The sequence below is a fragment of the Thunnus maccoyii genome, chromosome 8 (assembly GCF_910596095.1).
Source record: "Thunnus maccoyii chromosome 8, fThuMac1.1, whole genome shotgun sequence".
In the NCBI taxonomy this organism is placed as follows: domain Eukaryota; kingdom Metazoa; phylum Chordata; class Actinopteri; order Scombriformes; family Scombridae; genus Thunnus; species Thunnus maccoyii.
Window position 1 is genome coordinate 20,419,405 of NC_056540.1, and position 23,809 is coordinate 20,443,213.

Below are 23,809 nucleotides of genomic sequence, written 5' to 3' on the forward strand. Positions count from 1 at the left end.
AGCCCTCTGTGCTTCTGAGTGCCACAAATAGACACAGGCTGATAAAAAAGCACCACTCTCCTATAAATAGCCCTGCATGTCTTTGCTTGAATTTGATCGAATGGGAATAGAGTGAGAGAGTAAGAGAAATGGCGACGGGAGAGCAAGAGAGAAAAGCTGAGAAAGAGAGAGAGAGAGAGAGAGAGAGAGGAAGGGAGAACGAGAGGGTGAAAGGAATAGGACGCAAGGGCCCACAGCGTTGCCCTGGGACCCTGGGGACCTGCTGGCTGTCGCTCACTCTGACACACTTCCTGGCTCAGATGAAGGGCTTTGTGCTGCTCCACTCTGCTGCTCTGATATCACACCAGCACATCAGCATCCGCACACAGTTCACTCCTATTGCTGAGATTTTTGTCTTTGCATTTGGTGCAGAGGAGGAAAGGTATTTGGCCATTTGGAAGTTTGGTGGGGATTTTACGTAGGTTTTACGTTATTACTTCATTTTAACCCTCACCCTATTCCAAATATGGTCGTTGTCCTTGATACCGTTGCTATGAAACCTGTCAAGTCTGATTTCACATGGCATTGTAGAGAGAGAGATGAACAGTGTTTGTTTTTTTTAAGTCCCTTTTGAAGAACAGATACCGGAATGACACCATCATTTGTCTCTTTTTATAGTCCTCTTTTGAAAAGTTGTCGTCACAGTTGCCATAGAAGTGGCAAAGACAAATCAAACAACATTTTTGGCTGAAAGTTGGCTTTGTTGAGCGCTCTCTCTGTGCTGTGGTTGCCCTTTTTTCAAGTTTGACCATCTGGCTGGTGCATCAGAGGGACATGATGTCCTCAGTCCTTCCTGCAGTTGCTTTTTAGCTTTCTGTAATCAGCTAGCTTTCAATCCAAACATAGAGAATAAAAAATGTTTGCTGTCGACTTACTATAGGCAAAAATAAAGAGTGTCTAACGTTCATTGCATCTGTGCCGTTCTCCTTTGAGAACCTGGTCACGCCAAACATCGAAGGCTAACATGACCCCAGGGTAAACTGAGACCTTCTCAAGAGGTATTCAATAATCTACAAGCTACATAGACCCGAGGAATATGCCCTGGTTTAATGAGTTTCAAACAGAGAGCCCCATATACCATCCTCAAGTACACTCACTATTTGTCTGAAGCATTGAATAATCTCACCTCTAGCTCTCTACACCTGAGGCTACTGCGGCAGAATTATTACTTTCTCTTCTGTCTCACTGGAATCGCCAACTACTACAAATATAATGCAGACTCTCCTCTGAATCTGCACTCCTCCGAATGGTCGATGCACACTAGTCCATCTCTGCCTCGTAATTGATTTATCCTCCAGTTAATTGTAATCACAGTAAAGCTTGGGTAGGCTGGCAGCTCTGCTGTTGTATGGGTACAGAATGTGGCTGTGTGTTTGTGTTCGTAGTGATTACTGAGCGATCAGCAGGTTTGTTTTATTCTCAGTCAGAGCACAGGTGAGGAAAACACCGGAGACTGCTTCAAAACCCATCTCTTGCTCTTACTTGAGCTAATGTCTATCTGACAGCTTGTAATGCTCCTGGTCAGAATACCAACGAGCTGGATGTGTCGTGTCGCTGCGTGCTGTTAATGCTCACTCTGGCTCAGGGGGGGACCAGGATCAGAAATACCGGTTATGATGGTTTTAAGGGACAAGCGCAAACACACAAGGCCGTTTGTGTGTTGGGGTTTTAGCTGGGAGCTTTGGTCAGGTGGTGCTCCTAAACTGGCTGTTGGGGATTACCTGATCACTGGTCCCATGCTTATTCTCACTACACACATTCATAAAAATGAAACAGAAGGCTCACACACAGCTCAAACAGGTAAGGTGAGTCCAACAAAGCTTTGTCTTGGCCCTCTCCCATACCTTGGCAGAAACATAGAAGCGCTGGCATGCCTGCAGATTAAGCACTCTGTCTCTGGCCCACCTGATTAAAAGTCCCGTGGTCCAGAATCTCCCTTGTTCTCTTCCAAAATGTAAATGTCTCCCATGTTTCTTACTGATGACCAAATTTGGGGAATAGTAGAAATGCCTCACGGAAACAGACTACACCCTGTATTTAGAAGACTAGCCCCACCTTCGAAACCATCACCACTCATTCCTCCCCCTGCAACCACACACACATGTGGTGCAGTATGGGTTTTGTAATGATGTATAGTATTCAAAGCATATCTTCTCAGTCTGAATGTTTATTGTTGGGTGTTAGCATTCAATTTCTCTGAAGTATTTTTTTTTCTCCTCCCCAATAGGTGATAGTGGACACCCCCACCAGCCCAGTCACCAGTGGCCTACCCTTATTTTTTGTGATTACAGTGACCGCTATCAAGCAGGTAAGACACTGCCTAATGAGGCTGATGAGTGTTAATATAATTGTTATTGTGATTTCCCATTGCCATGTCCTCATTTTCTCATTGTCTCTCACATTACATCCTTCCTCCTTCTGCATATAACATAATAAGTCCCTCTGCCTTCATAGCTCCCTTGCTGTGATTTTTGTGTAAAGTACGTGACTAATGCTCTCTTGGGTTTTATATTAATATGCTCTGCTGGCGAATTCTGATTCGGGAGGAAAATGGGCTCTCTGGGAGCGTGAGCAAATGGAGAGAGGAAGTCTATTACAAAAATACAAATTATCAAGGGGAGTGTCTGTTTCTTTGATTCTGTTGTTGCCATGTCCCAGCCTTAGATGTATTGTTTCGGATTGGCTTTTTAGCTAATCTGCTGCTGGGGCTTTGAAATGCACAATAGCGGGAGGACTTCCTTCCGAAAATATATGGGACGCACTGATAGCGCTGGACCGCCTTCAGCCATGCTTTGAAGTGGGACACCACAGCAGTCCGCCGGACTCTCTTAGTCAGGTTGAGGTGAACTGTATAGTTCACCCGACCATCCGTGGAATGCCTGTCCTCCCTCTCCGACCCCGTTTTCATCCACCTGGAATCATTTCCCTGCATCACTCAACAAGACTTTCTCTCTCTTCCTATCACCTTTCCCTGTAATCCCGCTTTCTGGCTCGAGCGCTGCCTTGGCACACACTCTGGTTTCCCTCTCTACCCTCTGCATCTCTGCGCCATCTCCTCTATCTCCATCACTATCTTAAAGTACTTAAAAAGTCTACTCTAGGCTTTGTGCCTTATACTGCTGCAGCCCCAGGAATGATATTTTTATCCGACTCAGTATTCTTTCATGGTATACTGTTCCAACTCACTGCTGGACAATCGCTATCCCATTCTGCTGCTGCAGGCACTTTTATGCATATAATTATGGAATACTAAATGTAATTATTATACTGCACATACGGAACTTTCTTTATATCTTACTTCTCTTGATTGGTGAGAGGTCCTGACGAACCTATACTGTGTTTCAGTAGAGTACTTATGTTATTGTGTGATTTGCTAATGTTCCATTGGTGCAAATGTCACAAAGACAGTTTTGTACTTTTTTTGTGTAATAAGGAAATAATAAAATTCTGATTTTGATATGTTGCCATAGGGCTATGAGGACTGGCTACGGCACAAGGCTGACAATGAGGTGAATAAGCACCAAGTGACAGTGCTAGAGGACAGCCGGAGGATACAGAAGGAGAGTGAGAAGATCAAGGTACCTTTCAGCAGCTACATCTTAGCTAAGATCCAGCGTAACAAACATTTCCTTAGAGACGTGGCCTGAGAGAAGCTGCTGGCAGGTTGGCATGACTGTGTTTAGAACGTATGCACGGGGGAGAACATCCTCTGTCTGCTCAACTGCTTAGTTGTTCAAACATGTTTGTGTTGGTAACAAATGTATCCAGGATGTTGTGTGCAGGTGTTTTTTTTGCAGCATATTTTTATCTGTCTGCTATGGTCCTTGTAGTATTTTCAAAGATTTATTTGTGTTCTCAAAAGTGTAACATTCATCAGGCAATATTTGAACCAACTTCTGGTTATTTTAAATGGTTGTTACTGCTGCTGACACCACTGAGAATCAACACCCAGCTGTCAAAACCAAAACATTATTGTTAGGTCTAAAACTGTGGGCAGCTGCTCTCAGCGCAGGAGCTCACACAAGTTAACTGTCAGCTACCTCCTGCTGCAAAATGGAAGAGAGTTAAAGTAAACATTTAGCGAGCCAAAGAGAGACAGTTGTCTTTTCTCACTAGTTGGCAGACTAATCCAGAATTAAAAGGTGAGTGAATATTGAACTAAAATGTGTCTGGTGTTACTCATGTTGCTCTGTTTATGCTATACTATTTGTAAGCAGGCAGCTTGTTTGCAAACACATTAGCCACAGAAACTTGATAAAAAAAATTGGTCATTGGTATGTGGTTTCTTTTTGGAGTCCTTCTGCTCCCTAGTGGTAAAATTACTTGAAGCACCTTTAAATGTGATTGTTTAAACCTTTGTCACTTATCCTGTCCAGTGCTGAATCCTTCTGATCTGGTACAAACGGAGAGAGAAACAATCATGGAATGTATTTACAATTGTTTTTGGTTGTGTTTCTTTGACCAGGTTGGAGATGTTGTGGAGGTAGAGGAAGATGGGACCTTTCCCTGTGATTTAATACTGCTGAAATCTAGCCGAGATGACGATACATGTTTCGTTACCACAGCAAGTCTGGATGGAGAGTCCAACCATAAGGTAATGTGGACCTCTTTGCAGTTCCCCACATTATTTGCAAATTTTGTTGGTATTTTTACCATTTTGTAAAAGTTATATTGGTTTTACTGTACATATTTGTGAATATAATGCTTATTAGGTTTTTGGGAAGGAAGTAGGCATTCATTTTCAACAATTTTTGCAATTTTCTACCTGCACTTTCTTGTACATTGGAACCTGTTGCTTCTGAAAAAAATCTGCAAGTTTCTCTTGTCTAATTCCTCAAAAATATATGTTTGTTCCTTTTTGTGCTCAACTGTGAGTCACAGTATCTGGGTATCATTTGTCTTCCTGTGGTACCCATGTGTGAGGGGTAGAGGAAGGCTAAAAGGATCTCTTGACCTGACCCAGTCAGCGCTCACACTCTGTGTCTCTCTCTCTCTCTCTGCCTCTTCCACTTGCCCAGACACACTACACAGTGCCAGACACAGAGAAGGATCTGGAATCTCTCAATGCCACCATCGAGTGTGAACAGCCACAGCCTGACCTTTACAAGTAGGCACTTCATCATGTGGCCCCAACAGATTTACACTACAAGCATGCATTGCTCAACTCAACTGCCAGTTGGAAATGTCTTGAACTTCTCAAGAAATGAAAGTCAAATTCAAGCAGTTTTGTTCTGACCAGCTCAGAATTGATTATTACTCATTAGTAGGAATCTTAGCGCAGTCAACAAAAAGCCTTTAGCTCCCCCTTGGGGCAAGGAGTAGAAATATTGTCATTTAGCCACACATCAAAGTGGTGTTTTAGATGTGCTAAGTGCCAAATGCTTACTATTCAGGGTCAATAAAACTGACAGCATGCTGCTGGCTAATCACCTATAATTAGCTGGCTCCTAAACCTCTGCTCCTGATTTTAGGTCAATGAGTACTTACAGTTTTTTAAAGTAAATCAACTCTGCATAGATTTGGATACCCCAAGTTCAAATCCACTCTAGTATAGACAGATTGAATGATATGCAAAACAAACATCACACATACTTTTTATACTTTTTACAAATGACCTCAGATTCTAAGCGTGTATGTATTTTTGTTCTAGGTTCGTCGGTCGTATGCACATCTACAAAAGCAATCAGGAGCCTGCAGTGAGGTGAGAGTGCTCATGCACGACCATGTCAGCTCAGAGAGCTAAATCAAAACACAGTTGCTTAAGCACTCATTTGTTTCCCTTTGCATCACCAACAAATCATTATTCCATTGATCCTTTTATTGCAGACAAGCATTAAAATTAAAACAGGCTGGCATGGCTTCAGCTACTCCTTCCAAACCTCTGCCACAGGCATTTATCATTGACTGCTTTGTAATAGCCATATAAACAAATACCAGTGTCCTTCTCAAGAAAACTGGAGCTGGTGTAAGCCCAGACTGCAGTCATACCGTGTACTGTCCCTGCATATTTTAGAGTGGATGCCAGCTTGGCTGCCAGGTTTCCATTTAGAGAATGGAGGAGTGTGTGGATTACACAGCTTCTGTGTGACTGAACTGTTTGATGTACTGATGTGTTTGTGCAGGTCTTTAGGCCCAGAAAACCTACTGTTGAAAGGGGCAACTTTAAAGAACACTAAGAAAATTTGTGGTGAGTCAAATGTTATTGACAGTAACTATATTAGTGTATTAATATTACTGAAGATAGTTCAGTATTTAAAAAGAGCATCCTTTTTCTGCTCCTTTTCTTTTTTAAGGTGTTGCTGTTTACACTGGCATGGAGACAAAAATGGCTCTCAACTACCAGGGCAAGTCTCAGAAACGCTCTGCTGTGGAGAAGTAAGTTTAGAGAAAACGGTGTAAACAAGCTTTAACTATGTGACATACCTCTGGTACTCACATATTTGATTTATTTTATTTTCAGGTCCATCAATGCCTTCCTTCTGGTTTACCTTTGTATATTGGTGAGCAAGGCCCTAGTGTGCACTATACTGAAGTATGTATGGCAGAGCAAGCCTGGGCAGGATGAGCCTTGGTACAATGAGAAGACGAAAAGAGAGAAGGAAACCAATCTGGTGAGTATGCATTTTAGCAACCTGCCTGTCCTTGTTGTCGAAGCAGTCGAACTGTGACACACCACAACGACATTGCATTGATGTTATAGAAAGCACAGTCCAACAATGTGAAATTTCTTAATTAGTATCACTCATCAGTACTTGCATCATGCACATTTTGAAAGTGAAATATCTGCAGTTACATGTCTAGAGAGCCACACAGGAAAAAGTCCTATCACAGCATCAGTATATTATCATGTATAGCAAATATTATTGTAGCTAGAAGCGCTCAGTAAATACTTACCCATCTGTAGGATTGCAGTTGTAACTTCAGCTGAGCTCCATCCATCGTATTAAAACGTTTTACAAGCCCTAGCCTCTTCTGGTCCACACTAGTAAAACTCCTCTCAGAAAAATGGCCGCTGCAGATCTACACTTTGACACAGTCCATTTCACTAGCTGTTAACCTTCTGCCCTAGCACTCAGTGAACTGTGAACATCACGATACAACATTGCAATTGCCATCATGTCTTCATATTTGTTGTTTGGATACTCAAGGACTACTGGTACTTAACTGAGGCACGCAATGTATGTTATTAACATAGAGTACAGTGCAGTCAGACTGTGATAAATCACCTGCCCAGCAATGTCTGGTGACAAAATAAAATGTACATTTTAAATTTGTGTTCTCCTTTTCCCCCCAACAGTATCTAAAGATGTTCACTGACTTCCTGTCCTTCATGGTGCTCTTCAACTTCATCATTCCGGTGTCCATGTACGTGACGGTTGAGATGCAGAAGTTTTTGGGATCCTTTTTCATCGCCTGGGACAAGGATTTTTTTGACCCTGAAATCCAGGAAGGGGCACTGGTCAACACCTCAGACCTCAATGAGGAGCTGGGACAGGTCAGACAGATGGATAATATCAATTAAACCATATTTGAATCGAATAAATGTGTGTCATTGGGGAATTCCTCTCTGCAGACTCAGGGTTCCCGTGTCTTCTGAAAGACCTGGAATGCATAGTTCATCTTTCCAGATTTAAAAAAGAAAGGAAAGACAGATCAAAATGTTCTGGAAAACACTGAATTGAGCTGTATGTACATTGAAACCAAGAGCAGAAGATTTGGAGTCTTTATGTACAGTAGAGCATGACCATAAATATGTGTGCCTATTCTTTATTTACATTACAAGTGAAACAGTTTAAGTAAAATACAAGGAGACATACTGTACAAGAGCTAGTACCTTATAATTCCCTGACTTTGAAAAAACTCAAAACAGGTAAAATAATAAATTATATAAATAAATTAAATAAAACACTACTGCTGTACAGAAATTGTATTGTTTAAAATGTAAAAGAAAATAATTTTACACCAAATTCCTCAGGTCCAGTGCAGTGAAGTGATGGTTCATTATTCATGGAAAAAAGCTTCTACATTATAATGCTTTTGTTTCACAAACACCTATCTACTAAACTAAAATATTTGTTTGTTTTTGTAAAATTTTAAAAAGTAAAATCTAAAGTTACGAGTGAGTCCAAGGCAAGACTGATGTCCATCATCAAAATGTGGTCTTGAGACTGATCTGTACAGCGCTACTGTAAAATACGAGCTCTTGATAATTACACCAGACTGGCACTCTTCTGACTTCTGTTTTTTCTTTATGGCATTTCTAACTCCGCAGTCAGAAATGAGTCACACTTGGTTTGCCAGATGATTACTTCAATTAAAAGTGACGCTTCATAAATCTGATTAATGCAATGTTATTCTTCAAGGGAGTAATTGCCTAATCTTATTGTTGGAATCTGTTTAAATGGGCAACTGAATATTTATGGGTTTGGAAGAGTCATGGTCTTTTATCACATTGTTTACAGGTGGAGTATGTCTTCACAGACAAGACGGGCACCCTTACTCAGAACAACATGGAGTTCATAGAGTGCTGTATCGACGGCTTCCAGTACAAGTACAGGGACACAAGCTCAGAGTTGGATGTGTTCTGTGTCACAGATGGACCTGTGAGCAAACTACAGCAGAAAGCTGGCAAGGTGGGTGTTGTGGTGTCCCTCCATCTGTTGTAAAAGTCACACAAGCAGCAACATATGGCCATTACATAGCTCGTTGCTCAGAAAGACCCTTTACAGGTCAACCTCATACAATCTCCTTGACATGTCAACGTATGCACTCAACATGGAGAGGCAGCAGAGTGGCTGTGTGCTCTTGACATGAGCACCTGATAACACTTTACAGATGGTTGCACCTCAACATGTCCAGTATGGTCCAAAAGTCTGAGACCACTTTCCCATATCTGTTGATAAGAAGTCAATTTAGACAAGTCTTTATCTCAACTCCAGCTACTGTATATGGCTCGGTGTGTGGCTGCAAATTAGTGCAAGTAAAATTGTTGATTGATGCACCATTTAAAAAAAATGATTTCATAATTAATTTAAGAGAAATTGAGTTTGTTATTTAATTGTATTAATTCACATTCATGTTGTGTTGTCAGGAGAAGGAAGAGCTGTTTCTACGTGCCCTGTGTCTGTGCCACACAGTTCAGGTGAAGGAGTCTACAGAGCAAGATCAGGTCCAAGGGGACGGACTGATGGACCAGGTGGATGGCTTAGGGGTGGATGGAGATATGCTCCATGAACCACTGAAGCAGAGAGGGTTTATAGCCTCTTCACCTGATGAGGTTGCTCTGGTCAAGGGTGCCATGAGGTAAGAGATGGGCTGTTATGAGTGAGTTAGACAAACGCACTAAGCGTTCGAATCATTTAAAAGTCAGTTAAATACGGATGAATATGAATGTGAAGTCTTTAGATGATATACAGTTTATTACACTCATTCACACTGTTCCTGAGTACACAATTACTCATTTGTGATGGTTTGTCTCCACCTGCAGGTATGGCTTCACATTTCTGGGTCTTGAAAGTAAAACCATGAAAATTCTGAACAGGAACAACGATGTTGAAATGTAAGTCTGTCATTTCGAAATTCAATTATACATTTTTCTTGATATTCATCTCTTTTTCAGTATTCACATTTACACCAAGGAACTCATTTTATTTCCATTTTAAAGGTATGACCTGCTTCACGTGTTGAACTTTGACCCAGTGAGAAGGCGAATGAGTGTAATCGTCAGATCCAAATTAGGTGAGATTACTTTTAGGCTTATTGCATTGACTGCTATTTAGTGATGGCCCTCAGCTCTGACCATGCTCTGTATTTGTGTGTATGTATGTTTGTGTGTGTTTTTGTCTCCAGGTGATACACTGCTCTTCTGTAAGGGAGCAGACTCTTCCATCTTTCCCCGTGTGAGACAGGAGGAGGTCGAAAGGATACGTATGCACGTGGAGCGTAATGCAACAGTGGGTTACAAAAGCAACATTGTCTTTCCAAATCTTCAGATCGCTGTAATGATTTCATAGCAGATTATTTTGTGTTTTCTTGCTGTAACAGTGTGTGTTTCACTGTGCAGGAGGGCTACAGGACGTTGTGTGTGGCCTATAAACATCTCAGTGCAGAGGAGTATGCCCAGGCAGATGCAGGACTGAGGGAAGCTAGACTGGCTCTGCAGGACAGAGAGGAGAAACTCATGGCTATTTACAATCAGGTGGAGACCGGCATGAGTCTAATAGGAGCTACCGCTGTAGAAGATCGGTGGGTACTCACAAAACATAATTGCATTTTGTTATTTTGCACGCTGCTGTTGTCCTTCCTCTCCCCTCCCTCTCGATAAAGACAAGTGCCAAGTATCTATGAGGCAAGAAATCTCACAACACACCTTGATAGAGGAGGTCAAAAGTTTGCTGAGGCTGGCAAAAAACATAGTGTCATAAACCAGCATCAGCCAAGTTAACATTACAGCTATTGCTGGCATTTGAGCCCCATCTAAATATACTGTAGCAGGTGGTGTCATTTGGAGCATTGTTTCACTTCTGATATACAGTACTGTTCTTATAACAGATCACTTCCCTTTTGCTCTAATGTAATGAAGTAATTTGTTCTTTGTAATATTGTTTATGCTAACTCTAAACTTCCTGCAGCTGCTTTATTGTAAGGGCTTTCAAGCATGTCCAGCAGCTTTTTCCTGCTTCTTGCCCTTTGTCAGATGTCACCAGACTCCTGCTAGTCTTTGTCCTGTATGACCTAGTAGTGACGGCTCAATGTCCCTCTTTTCAGAACTTTTTAATGTAAACTCACACTGCCATCTACTGGTTGACATGGGGTACTCTTCCAGAATCCAGCATTTAAAAACATGCTAATAGAAAGCATATATTGTCTTATAGTCATTATTGAAATTGTGTCTAATTTATTTATTTTTGTTCTTATCTCTCAGGCTTCAAGACGAGGCGGCAGAGACCATGGAGGCTCTGCAAGGGGCAGGAATTAAGATTTGGGTCCTAACAGGGGACAAGATGGAGACAGCAAAGTCCACCTGTTATGCTTGTAGATTATTTCAGAGGGGCACAGAGCTGTTGGAGCTAACTGTTCGCACTCTGGAAGATGGAGGGAAGAGGCGTGAGGAACGACTGCACGAGCTCTTGCTTGAATACCACAAGAAAGCTGTGCAGGATGCACCACCAGTCAAGACTGGCGTCACCAGGTTGGTACATAGATTACATGGTTTTTTACATGATTCTGGTTTGTATGTTGAAGTTATTATCTCTGCCAGGCGTAAACCTGGTAAGAGATCATGCGTTTGGTGGTGTGAGTCCATGTGTCAATGTGTGTATCTGTGGGCAGCTAATCTCGCATACAACTGGACCCATCAGCCTAATATTTTTTGTGCACATTTATGACCTAATGCTCAAGGACTTCTCGTGGTTGCGGTGATTAACAATTTTGTTAAAACCTATTTTCTAACACGGTTCCTTATGAGCCTTTAGTAAAGCTTAGACTTTCATCTTTTCATCAGTCCTCGCCATTTCATGCCATGCGGTACGACATAGCAAAAGGCATTTCCAGCAAAAAACTGGGCTAAAAACAAGCCTTACCTAGTCTGTTGCAGGCCACATTTTGGCCTTTGCCGTGGCTCAAAAACTGACATCCATAGAAAAGTTTGATCTCATCTTGAATTGGAGCTGCAGATTAATTCCATACCTGATATGATATGATCCAGTAAAGTTAGACACAATACGACATGAATAATATCCCCCTTTTTGTTAACTTTGCCACCATCTTGACTGTAAGGGAGCTGTTAGGGACGGTAGGAGTGAGAATCTCTCTTTTTTGTTTGGGAGGGGAGAGGGAGGGAGAAGTTTTGTTTTGTGTGGTGTGTTCCAACAAAATGTTCTAAATAAATAACATTTAAATTGAGAAGTTTGGACTTATCTTCCCATTTATTGTTTCCTTATTAAGTTTATACAGTAAGGCAAACCCAGGAGGACACTTGGTTAGAATACCATTACACTATTCTATGCATCTTAAAGAAAATTGAGACTAGACTATACAAAAAAAAAAAATTCAAAACTTTGCAAATCTCCGCTGGTTGCATCTGGCAGTTGTGGTGGTGTCGCAGTAGATGCTTCATCACCCACATGCCCCCAGACACACCTAGTTGAGATCTGCACTCCACTGAGTGCACTCTTATTCTCTAGTTTTCTTATGATTTGCTTTTGTATTAACATCATTTAACCAAACTCAGTCTTATTGATGATTTAAATTATTTTCCTTTTCTGTTTGCAGGACCTGGTCTTCGGCCAACCAAGACTATGGTTTTATTATAGATGGTGCCACTCTGTCGATGGTGCTCAACTCCTCCTCTGAATCCAATTCCAGTCGCTACAAGAATCTGTTCCTGCAGATTTGTCAAAACTGCACATCGGTGCTGTGCTGCCGTATGGCTCCTCTGCAAAAGGCACAGGTCAGAACAATCATTTGAGATGTGGAAAATATTTATTCATTAAAGATTTGAATTCATGATTTTCACAGTGAGCACTTATGTTCAGATTTTTTTTTAAAGTTGCCCCATGTCTTGCTCCATCTTTAGATAGTAAAAATGGTGAAGAACTCTAAAGGCAGCCCAATCACCCTTTCCATTGGAGATGGTGCCAATGATGTCAGTATGATTTTGGAAGCTCATGTTGGCATTGGTAAGAAATTTCGTGCTGAAGCTGACCAAGGACCTATAATTAAGTCTCAAGTAGAGTGACGGGCAACCTTTTGGTGAAGGCAGTGCATAATTATCTGTTCTTGGTGTTCCAGGTATTAAGGGTAAAGAGGGGCGGCAGGCGGTGAGGAACAGTGATTATGCCATCCCCAAACTCAAGCATCTCAAGAAACTTTTGTTGGCACATGGGCATCTCTACTATGTTCGCATTGCTCACCTTGTGCAATATTTCTTTTACAAGGTAGGAGGAGGAGACACTTCTGTCACATTGACCTCATGTCATTAGTCATGCGAAGAACTTGTTGCGGGTCTCAGCATAGCCTGCATTTCCCAAACAAACCCACAAACTTGATTTGAGGATTATGTGGCAAGGTGTTCTGAGAGAACAAGATTTGACAAGATCAGCCCTCTTAACAAAGTAAACAGATTTTTAGGTTGAACTCAGGTTAACGTGTTGTGTTTTTGTACCTACATAAGAAGCACATGAATGCATTTGATGTTCTTTGTTGTTTTTGTCCATCGGTGTGAGCCTGTTCTCTTTCTCTGTTTGCCTGCAGAACCTCTGCTTCATCTTACCTCAGTTTTTGTACCAGTTCTTCTGCGGCTATTCTCAGCAAGTGAGTATGTCCTGAGGCCCTTTTGAGGTTCAAAGATGTTCTGAACATGAAAGGAGGCAGTGTCCCTTGAATCCACACCACCTCGTCCTCCTGAATGCCGGACTCTATCCCTCAGATTGCCCCTCCCTCACTGCCCTTGGGATGTCTGAACTCTGATTGATATGTTTATGTACTGACACTAATTCACAGACAGATATGAAAGACATGTGTCCTGCTCTGCCACCATGGTACATTGTATGTGGATCTTATGTAATCATGGTGGCACCTATTCATGTCTGTGTGTGTGTGTAGCTACATTCTCATGAACACAGTGACTTAACAATAAGTTTTAGAGATTCAGGTCTGGGAAATGATGCAATTACAGATTGAGATCATTCGTTAATTAATGTATTAATTAGTAAAATTAATGACCTTTTAAAAATAATTGGTGTGTCCAGTTGTGAAAGGTGATGGAGAATATCTTATTCTTCCTCATGCCACATAGCCCTTACTCGGATCTTTCATAAGTAAATGAAAGATTTATATAAGCTTGCTTATATGATATACTATATGTGAAAGTATGACGGTGTGTATGAGTTTTGTCCTCTCCGTGATATTAACCCCTGGTTGCCCCATCCCTCCTGCTCCTCCTTACCAACCCCTTTCCCTTCACTTCCCCCCTCCTGCTCCCATCCTCCCCAGCCCCTGTATGACGCGGCCTATCTGACGATGTACAACATCTGCTTCACCTCTATGCCCATCCTGGCTTACAGCCTTTTTGAACAGCACATCTGCATTGAGGTTCTGCTGGACAATGCTACCCTCTACAGGTAAACCTGGGGATTTCCCGGATCTGCAGTATGCTGTTCCATTTTATTAAAGAGCAACAGCAGTCATACAAATGAAGATTTTTATCTTTTTTTTTAAATTTAGATCTAAGATCACTATTTCAAGCAATTGTAACTCTGCCAATGTGAAAAACTGTTGAACTTTTTTACTTAATCAAAGAGCCTAAGTGGCCTTTATTTGATGTTCATTAGGCTTTACTTTTTTGTCTACTTTTCATGTATTCAATTGAAATCTACCTCAGTCACTAATCAAGTCACCTTGATCTATGTGATGGAGCAGCTAAAGACTTCATGCATGATATTAAAATGTAGTTTTGATTTTCTGTGCTTTAATGAGATTGTATGCCAGCATGCATTAAAGAATGGCTCCGTGCATCTTTGTCTGTCATGATTTTCTTCAGAGAGATTGCTAAGAACGCCATGTTGCGATGGGGACCCTTCCTTTACTGGACTTTACTAGGAGTCTTCCATGGCTTGGTCTTCTTCTTTGGTGTTCGATTTTTGTTCAGTAACCCAGCACTGCAGGATAATGGCCAGGTTTGTCCTCTGACCTAGTGTGTTATCGGATTACACGATGAAGCATTGTCTCCTAAATATATCTCATGTGTCTTCTTCAAATCCAGGTTTTTGGAAACTGGTCATATGGAACGATTGTCTTCACTGTCCTTGTCTTTACTGTCACACTAAAGGTAAACTACGCCGCTGTTGTTTATTTATCTTTTAAGAAAGGGTGTATCATTAGAGCAGCTGTTTCAGGGGACAGATGTCTTGCAGAACATTGATTTCGATAAACAGTGTTGGATATTTGACATGTGCATTTAATCACTTTTCTCCGTCATTCTAGCTCGCGCTGGACACACGGCACTGGACATGGATCAACCACTTTGTAATCTGGGGCTCCCTGGCCTTCTATGTGTTCTTCAGCTTCTTCTGGGGAGGAATAATATGGTTAGAAAACAACCTATACAGTCATAGCTGTTGACCTTTTTTTATTTCTCATTTTCATCAGCTCTGTTCTTGGCTAGTCATCTCCTGTAGCTCTTCCAGCCAATGTAAACCAACATGTTCCTCTCCTGCAGGCCTTTCCTGAGGCAGCAGCGTTTGTACTTTGTGTTTGCCAACATGCTGAGTTCAGTGTCAGCCTGGCTGGTCATCATCTTGCTCATCCTGCTCAGCCTACTGCCAGAGATCCTGCTTGTGGTGTTCCGCAAGCCCCGCGGCCCCCACGCTCGACAGGTACAGCTGACCCACAAACACACACGCACACACTCGGCCTGACGCGCTCTACTACATTTACGCTCTCTCTCTTTCTGTCTTTCTCTCTCTCTCTCTCCCCCTCCCCCTACTGACTTCTCTATTTCTCTCTCTCTTTTGATGCGCAATCTTAACATATAATTGTTGTGACATTTTCACTTTTTTTTTGATCAAGGGTTCAGTTGTTGTTAATGGAGTCCATCCTTGATGTATTTCTGAGTGAAGTACAGTGATGGGATATAATTAGGAGTGGGACTAAAATAAGATTCAAAGTTGATCCGATCACTCCAAAGTGGGCATGATTTTGTGTATACAAAGTAGGGCCCGACCGATACTGGATTTTTGGGGCTGATACCTATATTAAAGAGTAAAAAAATTCTGATATCGATATAATAATCTTATTTATATATATGTATGTATATATATTTATATATATACACAATTTTTGCAGTGATCCCTTAAATGTGGTTATCAAACACAAATATATGTAATGGAGACATGATATTTTATAGTTTAACAATAAACTTTACTGTTTCAGTGCACTGATGTCACTTTATACAATAAACTTCACTGGGAATTTAATAATTATAAATAAAAAACAGAACAAAAAAAACATATATGTATATATAACTTGAATTGGGATTTGAAACGGGATCAAATATACATAAAATGCTGCCTATATAACTTTAAAAAAAAATATTGGTGCATATCAGACAACATATATGTTAATACTGATATATCTGTGATAGGCCAATATCGGCCGATAACATTGGCTGACCGATATATTGGTCGGGATGAGTCATCAAAAATATTTCTGCGTTTTATAGAAATGTTCATATATCAGAACAATTAACAAAGAACTATAGAAGAACTTTGAAAATGTATTTTCTTCATGTCACTGTGTCTCTATGATCAGTCTTGAATATCCATAACAGTTTATATGCGGGTTTTTATTATTTTATTGCATTTCAGAGGGACATTTTGATTTTCCTCCCAATTTATCCAGAAGACATATTTTGTCATTTCCATTAGCTCCACATGGGGCAAATGTGTTTTCCATGCTGCTGGAAATGTTTGGTGGTATGCGATGTGCTTTTGAGTGTGTTGTTTTTTTTTTTTAAATGATGTCTTGATGTTTTTTTAATTTGGAAAAAGTCATAAAACAAACCAAATGTTTTGGACATATTTGAGGGAAGTTTTACAGCAGTGATGTACAATATGAACATGGTATGCATTTCCAGGTTTTTTTTATTTTTGAGTGTGTATCTGTCAGTTGACAGACATACTGTGGAGTTTGCCGCCTAAAATAAAAGAAGACAGGTGGTGTAGTGTAACTATCCAGTACTTTTATTATAATTTAGAACACCCCCTTTAACCTTATTTTTACTCATTTTTCACCTTTCCAACATTGTTTTCCCAGCTATTACTCTCGCTTTTGCACTTTAACACATTCCTCTTACTCTGTCTCACCGTCTTCTTTGTTCTCTCTTCCTCTCGGGACCTGCCTCCCTAAAGATGAAGCATCGCCTTCCTTCCTCGGGGACATCTACCATCTTCATGCTGTCGCAGACCGCTAGCACTCACAGCTTCTCATGGAGTGACTGAGGTCTCTTTTTCTTTCTGTCAGCTCTTATGCTTAAGTCTCTTCTCACAGAGTTTCTCTGTCTACCAGTCTTGCTTGTTTTTCCTACCTGTTGTGTCCTTCCTCTCCCACTGTTCGACTCCTTCCTTACCCTCTTAAGTAACTCAGGGGTGGTGTTCTGTGGCTATTTATAGTCCCCGCTAGATTGGACAGACTAGAACAGATTAATCATTACATCAAGAATGCTATCCTTGGAAGGCTGCATCTTTAAATCTCGACTTGAGTGCTGTTCTTTACATATATGTATATTTAATTGGGAGGAATGTTAGTCAGTGGGCGGGTGTGTGCCCAACTCCGCCAGCGGTGTGGAGTAGGACCAGGTGTCCATGTTGGAAACGTGTAGTCAGTCTTCCATCCTTGTCTGTCCAGTTGGTATCAGTCAGTGTTTCCTCCCAGCTGCCTGTGCTGCTCCAATGCCTGCTGCCTCCGCATGTCCAGTCAGGTGAATGCAGCATGTCCAAGCACCCAAACCTGCATGAGGCTCAAGTCAACAACCTCATCCTGGACACTCACCACAACCCCCGCAGGCCACTGCATTCTGTCTGTCGTGCGTGTGTGTGCGTGTATTATCTCGTGCTTTCTTTTAAGAAACGTGCAAGGACAGTAGCTTCGTTAAGATCTCAACCAATTAATAGAATCAAAAATGATGGTCTTGTTTGGAGGTCTGACCAGGTTGTTACAGTGATTTTTTTTTTTTTTTTTCCTTTTTGAGGCTTCTGAAAATAATTATTGTGAGGAAACAGTGTTGGGGAAAAAAAAACGCACCTGGATTGATTTTCATTGTCCACCTGTCTCCCAGTTGTCTCTGTGTATGTATGTTCCCTGTGTTTATATGTGTGTGCAAGAGGGAGCACAAGACGGAGAGAGAGGCAAAGTGTGTGTGTGTGTGTGTGTCAGCGTAGTGATGTCATTGGTGTCTCTTGCCTCACCCCTCCAGAAGAAGCCGGTTCAGTCGAGTGTGGGGGGCCTCCAGTCTCCCCGGTCTTCAGCCAGGCCCCTGCTCATGAGAACCTTTTCAGATGAATCCAATACTGTCATTTAAACAGGTACCAGCCCACCTTCAGGACATTTAAGCCAATCAAAGACTCGCCCCCCCACCTACCCCCCCAGCAAACCTCTCCAGCAATTCTGGGCCCTAACTCTGAGCTTAACAAGCGAGTTTAAGGCGTAATGGCATACAGGCCACATCCAATAAGACCCAATGTGTTCCTATGTGTTGTGTAAGCTGATATTGGCTGGCTGAAGAGATGCACTTTTTCATGCCATGTTTTGTGTTAACTTCTTTTTTTTCTTTAAGGTGCAAACTCAACTGGTTATTTTTTTTTTGTATATACAGATGCTCCTTTCAGCCTCCCTTTGGAAGCTTTTATCACCGTCTGCATGCGCTTTTAAAAACCTAATTTTTGTTTTTAATTTTAGTCCATCTCATTTTTGTATTATGAATGTCTGTATATGTGTGTGTATGTGGGTGTGTGTGTGTGTGTGAAGTTGTCGGTGGTACTTTGGTTTACTTACCTTTCAGTGTGAAACAACAAAGTTGGTTTGTGACTTATGATTTCCCCAGTGTGACATTTGTAGAGTGATTGTAACGTGGTGGTCTGGTCACGGTGGTCATTTTGTCCTGTGTGCACGTCCAAACAATTGTGTTGCTGGTCGCCGTCTGCTCACCCTCTTTGCAAATAATCAATGCATCTGTGAGAGCTTGGCTCATTGCATGATGTGACTGCTGAAACCTCAGGTTGCATTACATACAGGGGGTAGACAACAGAATAAATGAAAACACCGCATCATAAAATATTTAAAGGATTTTCGTAGGTAAACATGGCAAAAACGATGTGTACAATATGAAATTGGATCCTGTTTCTTTTCACAATACAAGTTAAGAGTTCATTGCAGGTCATATTTATACAGTTCCCGTTTTTATGATAAAACGTTATTTATCTAAATTATTTTTTATTTCACAACATCACTTTTCATCACCAACATTATTTGTTTATTTATTTAATATTGAACACTCTGTCCTTTATATGGTAAATAACAATATTAAAGGAAATTTTACAGACTTCAGATAATAAATTAAACAATCATTATATTTAGAGTTAATTGGAATTGTTTAAACATGTCTGAGGCTAAAGAGAAAAGTAGTCCAAAAAGTGAAGAAATATTTATTATAATTACTATAAAGTCCTTTGATGACTTCACCAGGTCACTGAAATTTGATGAAGAGTTATGAAGAACAGAGCGTGAAGGATTTCCTATATGAAGAATGTTCCAACATCCTTCACTACATGTGGTTTAGGCCTGTAGGGCAGCAATATTAAGAGCGCTGGAGGTGTTTAGAGGTCAAAGGGCATCTCTATCTCTACACATTGTAGGGCATTTGATACTGTGTTGTCTTTAGGTGTTTTCATTTTTATTGTCAACCCCCTGTTGGTAGGTCTGAATGTCACTCCTCCCCATCGCTTTTGACCAGGGTCACCGAAATCTGTGACTTAGCAATAGCACCAAGCATTTTGCAAAAGCTGCTTAACCTGCGTTTTTATTCTGCATTTCTGTTCTCCCACTAGCTGTCAGAGGGCGGCCTCCTACAAACATCCAGGTAAACAAAAAGGAGAAAAACCTAACTTTCTGTGTCTGTTCAATGTCCCTGCTTGAGCCTCAACAGATCAATAAATTTGGATGAAATTGGGAACAGTTTCTTTACTAATTTCTGTTCGTCTCTGGAAGGGAAGGTGTTCTTTTATGTATGGTGGTATGTAGCCAATCGCAGCATTTTCTCTGATGATTTAGGATGATTTCAAGGTGTTTCTTTCTCTTGTTGGCAGAAGCTTTTAATGCCAACATTGGAGTAAAATCCGTCTGCTTGTGCTTTTTCAGATCGCAGCTGTCACACCACTATCCTACAAGCACCTGAAGGAGCGCGAGTGAAAGGCAGCAAGGACTCACAAACAACAGTGGCATCAGCCACATTCAGGGTCCCATGCCCATCAGGTCAGAGCTGTCTGCCATCATGCCTGATCTAAATCAAGGAGGTGATGAAGAAGAAGAGGAGGAGAGAAAAAAAAATCAGAAGAAAAAGAGAGATTTGCTGACTGGGGCGAAGGCATAAAAATGTGTCTCTCTGCTCTGTTCGTCTCTGCCCAAACCCCCCAACCCCCCCCCCCCCCCTCCCCACGCATGCCTGCAGAGCAGTGCCCTGCATTATTCTTAAAAATATCTACTCAGATGACAGGCATGAGTTTTCTTTCTTTTACTTCTTTTTTTAAAAAAATACTAGCTTACAGATGAATGCATACACGGCTGCCTTGTCAGTAGCTCTATTCAACTGCTGTGTTTTAACAAGCGGTTGTAATATCCACTCCAAGAATTGTTCACCTGCATGAAAGAAGGCTCAAAAGAATGCTTCACTCCACTGATGTTCAGTCACTGTATTCAGCAACGTTTTTTAATAAGACATGATAAACCCATTCTCAACGGTTATTCTACTTTACAGTTATTACGCTTTCCAACGGTTATTCTTTTAAATGATTATCATACATTCACTCGTTCACAGGTCCAAATTTTATAAGATGAAAAGTTACTGAACGTGACATCAGTTCAACTCAGTGCAGCAAACTGAGTGTTGGAACGGTTCTCTGGTTTCTAGTTGATTTGTTGTTTTTCATTGATTCTGAAATCTCTATTGAATACTAATTTAGGAGAGAAGTAAAGTGGGGCCATATCGCCGCTCGATCCCAAAAGAGTGTATACGTATGTAAGAATGAGAAATAGATTAGAGATGTAAAGGATATTCTGGCAATGCTTTGAGCATGACCTAAATCTTCCAGCCTCAGAGATAATTTAAGAGAGTCCAATTAAGATGAGAAAATTAATATATGTGCTGTACTGTATATAGCTTAGAGATGTATAACAGCATCTGCTCAAAGCCAAAAAAGATGAAGTCTGAAACAGACACGTAACGCGATCCGATACCGTCCACACAAGTGTGACCTGCAAGTGACAAGTCGGTGTGTGTGTGTGTCTGCGTGTTACATAATTGAGTGCAACTTTGCTGGATGAGAATAGTCAGAAATGCCTGTTTTTTTTGTGTGTGTGTGTGTGTGTGATGAAAAACCAGGATTACTTGAGCCTTGTTGATGTAGTACGGTTAGATATATCCTGCACTATTGAGGAAACTGGTTTGTTCATTGCGTAGATGGTCACTAAGGCACAAGAACGTACGAAAGATACACACACAGACATGCACGTATCGGATAGACGAGAGCGAGAAACACACATTAACAACACACATTGTATACAAATAAATGCGCACATGCACTAAAGCCTAAAATGAGGTATTTATGTTCATTACACATTATCTAGTTTGCATCATTTGTTTCAGTCAGGCTGAAGTTGGAAAGTAAAGAAATCCAACTCCAGACCTGCAGAGTCAACATAGTTAATGCCACTGAGGCTTTACCCTCCATCTCCTTCCTTCTGTTTTTCAGTCAAATCTGCTGACCAACAGGATGATAGAGTGAACTGTTTGGCCTTTTGTTCTTTCCTTTAACTTCTTATGTGTAGTGCTTCATACATTCCATTTAAACATGCAATGATTTCAAACACTTTTAGATACTCTTTGGAATATTTTTTCCTTTTCTTTTGTTTTTTTGTTTTTTTCCCACAAACAAGTATTGTCTGTTTGGCATATTTATTGTTAAGTGTGATTTTATTCACAAATGTTATATTTTTATTACATAAATCTTTTTTATTGTGGAGAGTGGTCAGCTTTGTGCCAGTTGAGTTAGCCTGTGTTATTACTCCAGCCCTGATATGAGCCTGTGCCAATCCCATTTGATAGTCTTTGTCATATGTGCAAAGACAGGCAGCCCCCCCACCACCACACTCCAACCCCCCCCCTAAAATGAACCTCTGAAGCAGTGCTGCTCCTTTTGCCATCATAGTTCTGGGTGATTTAACTTGTGGTTTAAACCAGCGAGTACCAGTCACTAATCAGTTACATCTAACTGTTTAAAAAAAGTAAATAAATTTGGCTAACATATCTGTCAGTGATTTTTAAAGTGAACTGATCCATATTCAAATCATAACTCCCATCTTTTTTCTAGTACTAGGTCTTTGTATTTGACCCCTCCTGACTGTAGCTTGACATATCTGTGTCATATCTATAGAATGGCACATGCAGTCATAATGCCAAATGGAGATTTTAAAAAAATAAGTTAATATTGATTTGTTCTTAACAAATGGAAAAATGTACATGCCTTTCAGTGTCATTTTGTACTAAAAATAGTGGGTTTTCTGATGCAAGGAAAGAGATGAGGCTGTTCTTTACTCTGTGACATGTTACCTCCAGACTGCACTGTGCCGGAGATTCGTGAGAGGACACACTGAGAGGGGCTGCCTGCTTTGTTTAAAAAATTAAAAACCTTTAAGTGACATCAGAGATGCTATTTTCAGATGCTTAAAAATATCTTGGAATCTAATGTTTTGCCTGTCTAAATGAAAAGTATAAAAGAATGGATTGTATTTTTAATGCAACCTTTTTCCAGCCACTTTTGTAAGAAAATCAAAATGTACAAAAAAAAAAAAAAAAAAAACCCACACGAGGCTCTGTGGTTATGGAAACTGTCCCTTTTCTGTGAGGGGTGGAGGTGGACACCTTCAGGCACATCAGCAGCCCTGCATCATGCAGCGGGGGCACCCTACCCCCTCCAGCCCTTTGGGTCTCCAACCTCAACACTCCAAACCTCCAAGCTGAATGTACCTCTTTGAAACTAGTATATTCAAAACCTGAAGATTTTCTGTAATAAAGCAGAATGTTTTGAAGATAAAAACTGCCTTGTGCTTTGTTACACCAGCAGTTATATCAGCAGGTTCCTGTCTGATGTAAGGATGAATGTATGTGTGGGCGTGTGTTGGGTGTGTGTGTGTTTATGTGTGCATTTGACCACACTAAGCAGATGCTGTGCAGTAATGAGATGGCTGAGAGGCTAAGCTGGATCAGCTGAGTGGCTGCGTATCAAGCCGGAGTACTGCTGCTCTCCTACTGCTCCGTGTGTGGCCTCACATCAAGCGCTGTGAGTCACTGACTAGAGGAGGGTTACACACATGAATACAGAGCTTGAAGTTCAGGCACCTGATTTCAGGCATAGAGCGGTTTTAAATTCATAAAATACTTCATTTAAAACATCGTACACGTTTCTTCCTGGACAACTTTCCAGGCTTACAAATCTTTTCTCGCTTTAATCCTTGTAATTCTTCTCCACTCTAGTCTCCACTGTTAATGAGTACTGATCCATTCAGAGCAGTTGTAGGCTGAGCAGTGCAGAGTTGAGTTGAGAAAGGCCCTGTGTATCAACGTGTACACAATGACACCCTTTCTTATTTGTTCTTCTGTTTGAATGTGATTGTTGTGTATTAAAGGCTGTGCTTCGCATGGGCCAAACTTGTTGGCTGAGGGTGCGGTAGATTTTCATTTTCTTTTTACAATAGATCTATTCTCCATTGTGCGTGCATGTATATTCTAGTAAATGTGTGTTTATAAGAGAGCTGGAGAAAGAGGGGACTTGAACATGGCAGCCAGACAGCCCTAACAATCCAGCCTACTGTAGTGCAGCGAGCATTATTCTGAAGGCACAAAAAACAGCAAAAGGGAGCATGAAGGAGTGTGAAGTGAGATAGAAAAGTTGGGAGGGGGTGGCGGTGCGCCAGGAGTAGACTCTTGAGCTCTGCTCGG

At 41.1% G+C, this 23,809-nt stretch overlaps 1 protein-coding gene across 4 annotated transcripts in view; it reads left to right on the plus strand.

Annotated features, from left to right (window-relative positions):
* Positions 1–22,087, plus strand: part of atp11c (ATPase phospholipid transporting 11C) — a 43,354-nt gene extending 21,267 nt beyond the window's left edge. Inside the window, exons 4-31 of one of the 4 annotated variants that reach the window (XM_042418611.1) lie at positions 2,267–2,347; positions 3,510–3,617; positions 4,505–4,633; positions 5,058–5,146; positions 5,690–5,740; positions 6,162–6,226; positions 6,333–6,414; positions 6,500–6,650; positions 7,337–7,534; positions 8,502–8,672; positions 9,131–9,342; positions 9,527–9,598; positions 9,704–9,777; positions 9,889–9,992; positions 10,103–10,284; positions 10,964–11,230; positions 12,313–12,490; positions 12,617–12,719; positions 12,832–12,977; positions 13,294–13,353; positions 14,035–14,162; positions 14,582–14,717; positions 14,804–14,869; positions 15,025–15,128; positions 15,260–15,416; positions 18,014–18,122; positions 19,644–19,675; positions 19,954–20,002. In XM_042418611.1, the coding sequence (XP_042274545.1) occupies positions 2,267–2,347; positions 3,510–3,617; positions 4,505–4,633; positions 5,058–5,146; positions 5,690–5,740; positions 6,162–6,226; positions 6,333–6,414; positions 6,500–6,650; positions 7,337–7,534; positions 8,502–8,672; positions 9,131–9,342; positions 9,527–9,598; positions 9,704–9,777; positions 9,889–9,992; positions 10,103–10,284; positions 10,964–11,230; positions 12,313–12,490; positions 12,617–12,719; positions 12,832–12,977; positions 13,294–13,353; positions 14,035–14,162; positions 14,582–14,717; positions 14,804–14,869; positions 15,025–15,128; positions 15,260–15,416; positions 18,014–18,118 (3,219 nt within the window). In that variant the 3' untranslated portion in view covers positions 18,119–18,122; positions 19,644–19,675; positions 19,954–20,002. Of the gene's footprint in view, positions 1–2,266; positions 2,348–3,509; positions 3,618–4,504; positions 4,634–5,057; positions 5,147–5,689; positions 5,741–6,161; positions 6,227–6,332; positions 6,415–6,499; positions 6,651–7,336; positions 7,535–8,501; positions 8,673–9,130; positions 9,343–9,526; positions 9,599–9,703; positions 9,778–9,888; positions 9,993–10,102; positions 10,285–10,963; positions 11,231–12,312; positions 12,491–12,616; positions 12,720–12,831; positions 12,978–13,293; positions 13,354–14,034; positions 14,163–14,581; positions 14,718–14,803; positions 14,870–15,024; positions 15,129–15,259; positions 15,417–18,013; positions 18,123–19,643; positions 19,676–19,953 lie in introns of all 4 variants that reach the window. The other 3 variants (XM_042418612.1, XM_042418613.1, XM_042418614.1) reach the window with 3 other exon arrangements.
* Positions 22,088–23,809: the final 1,722 nt, after the last annotated feature.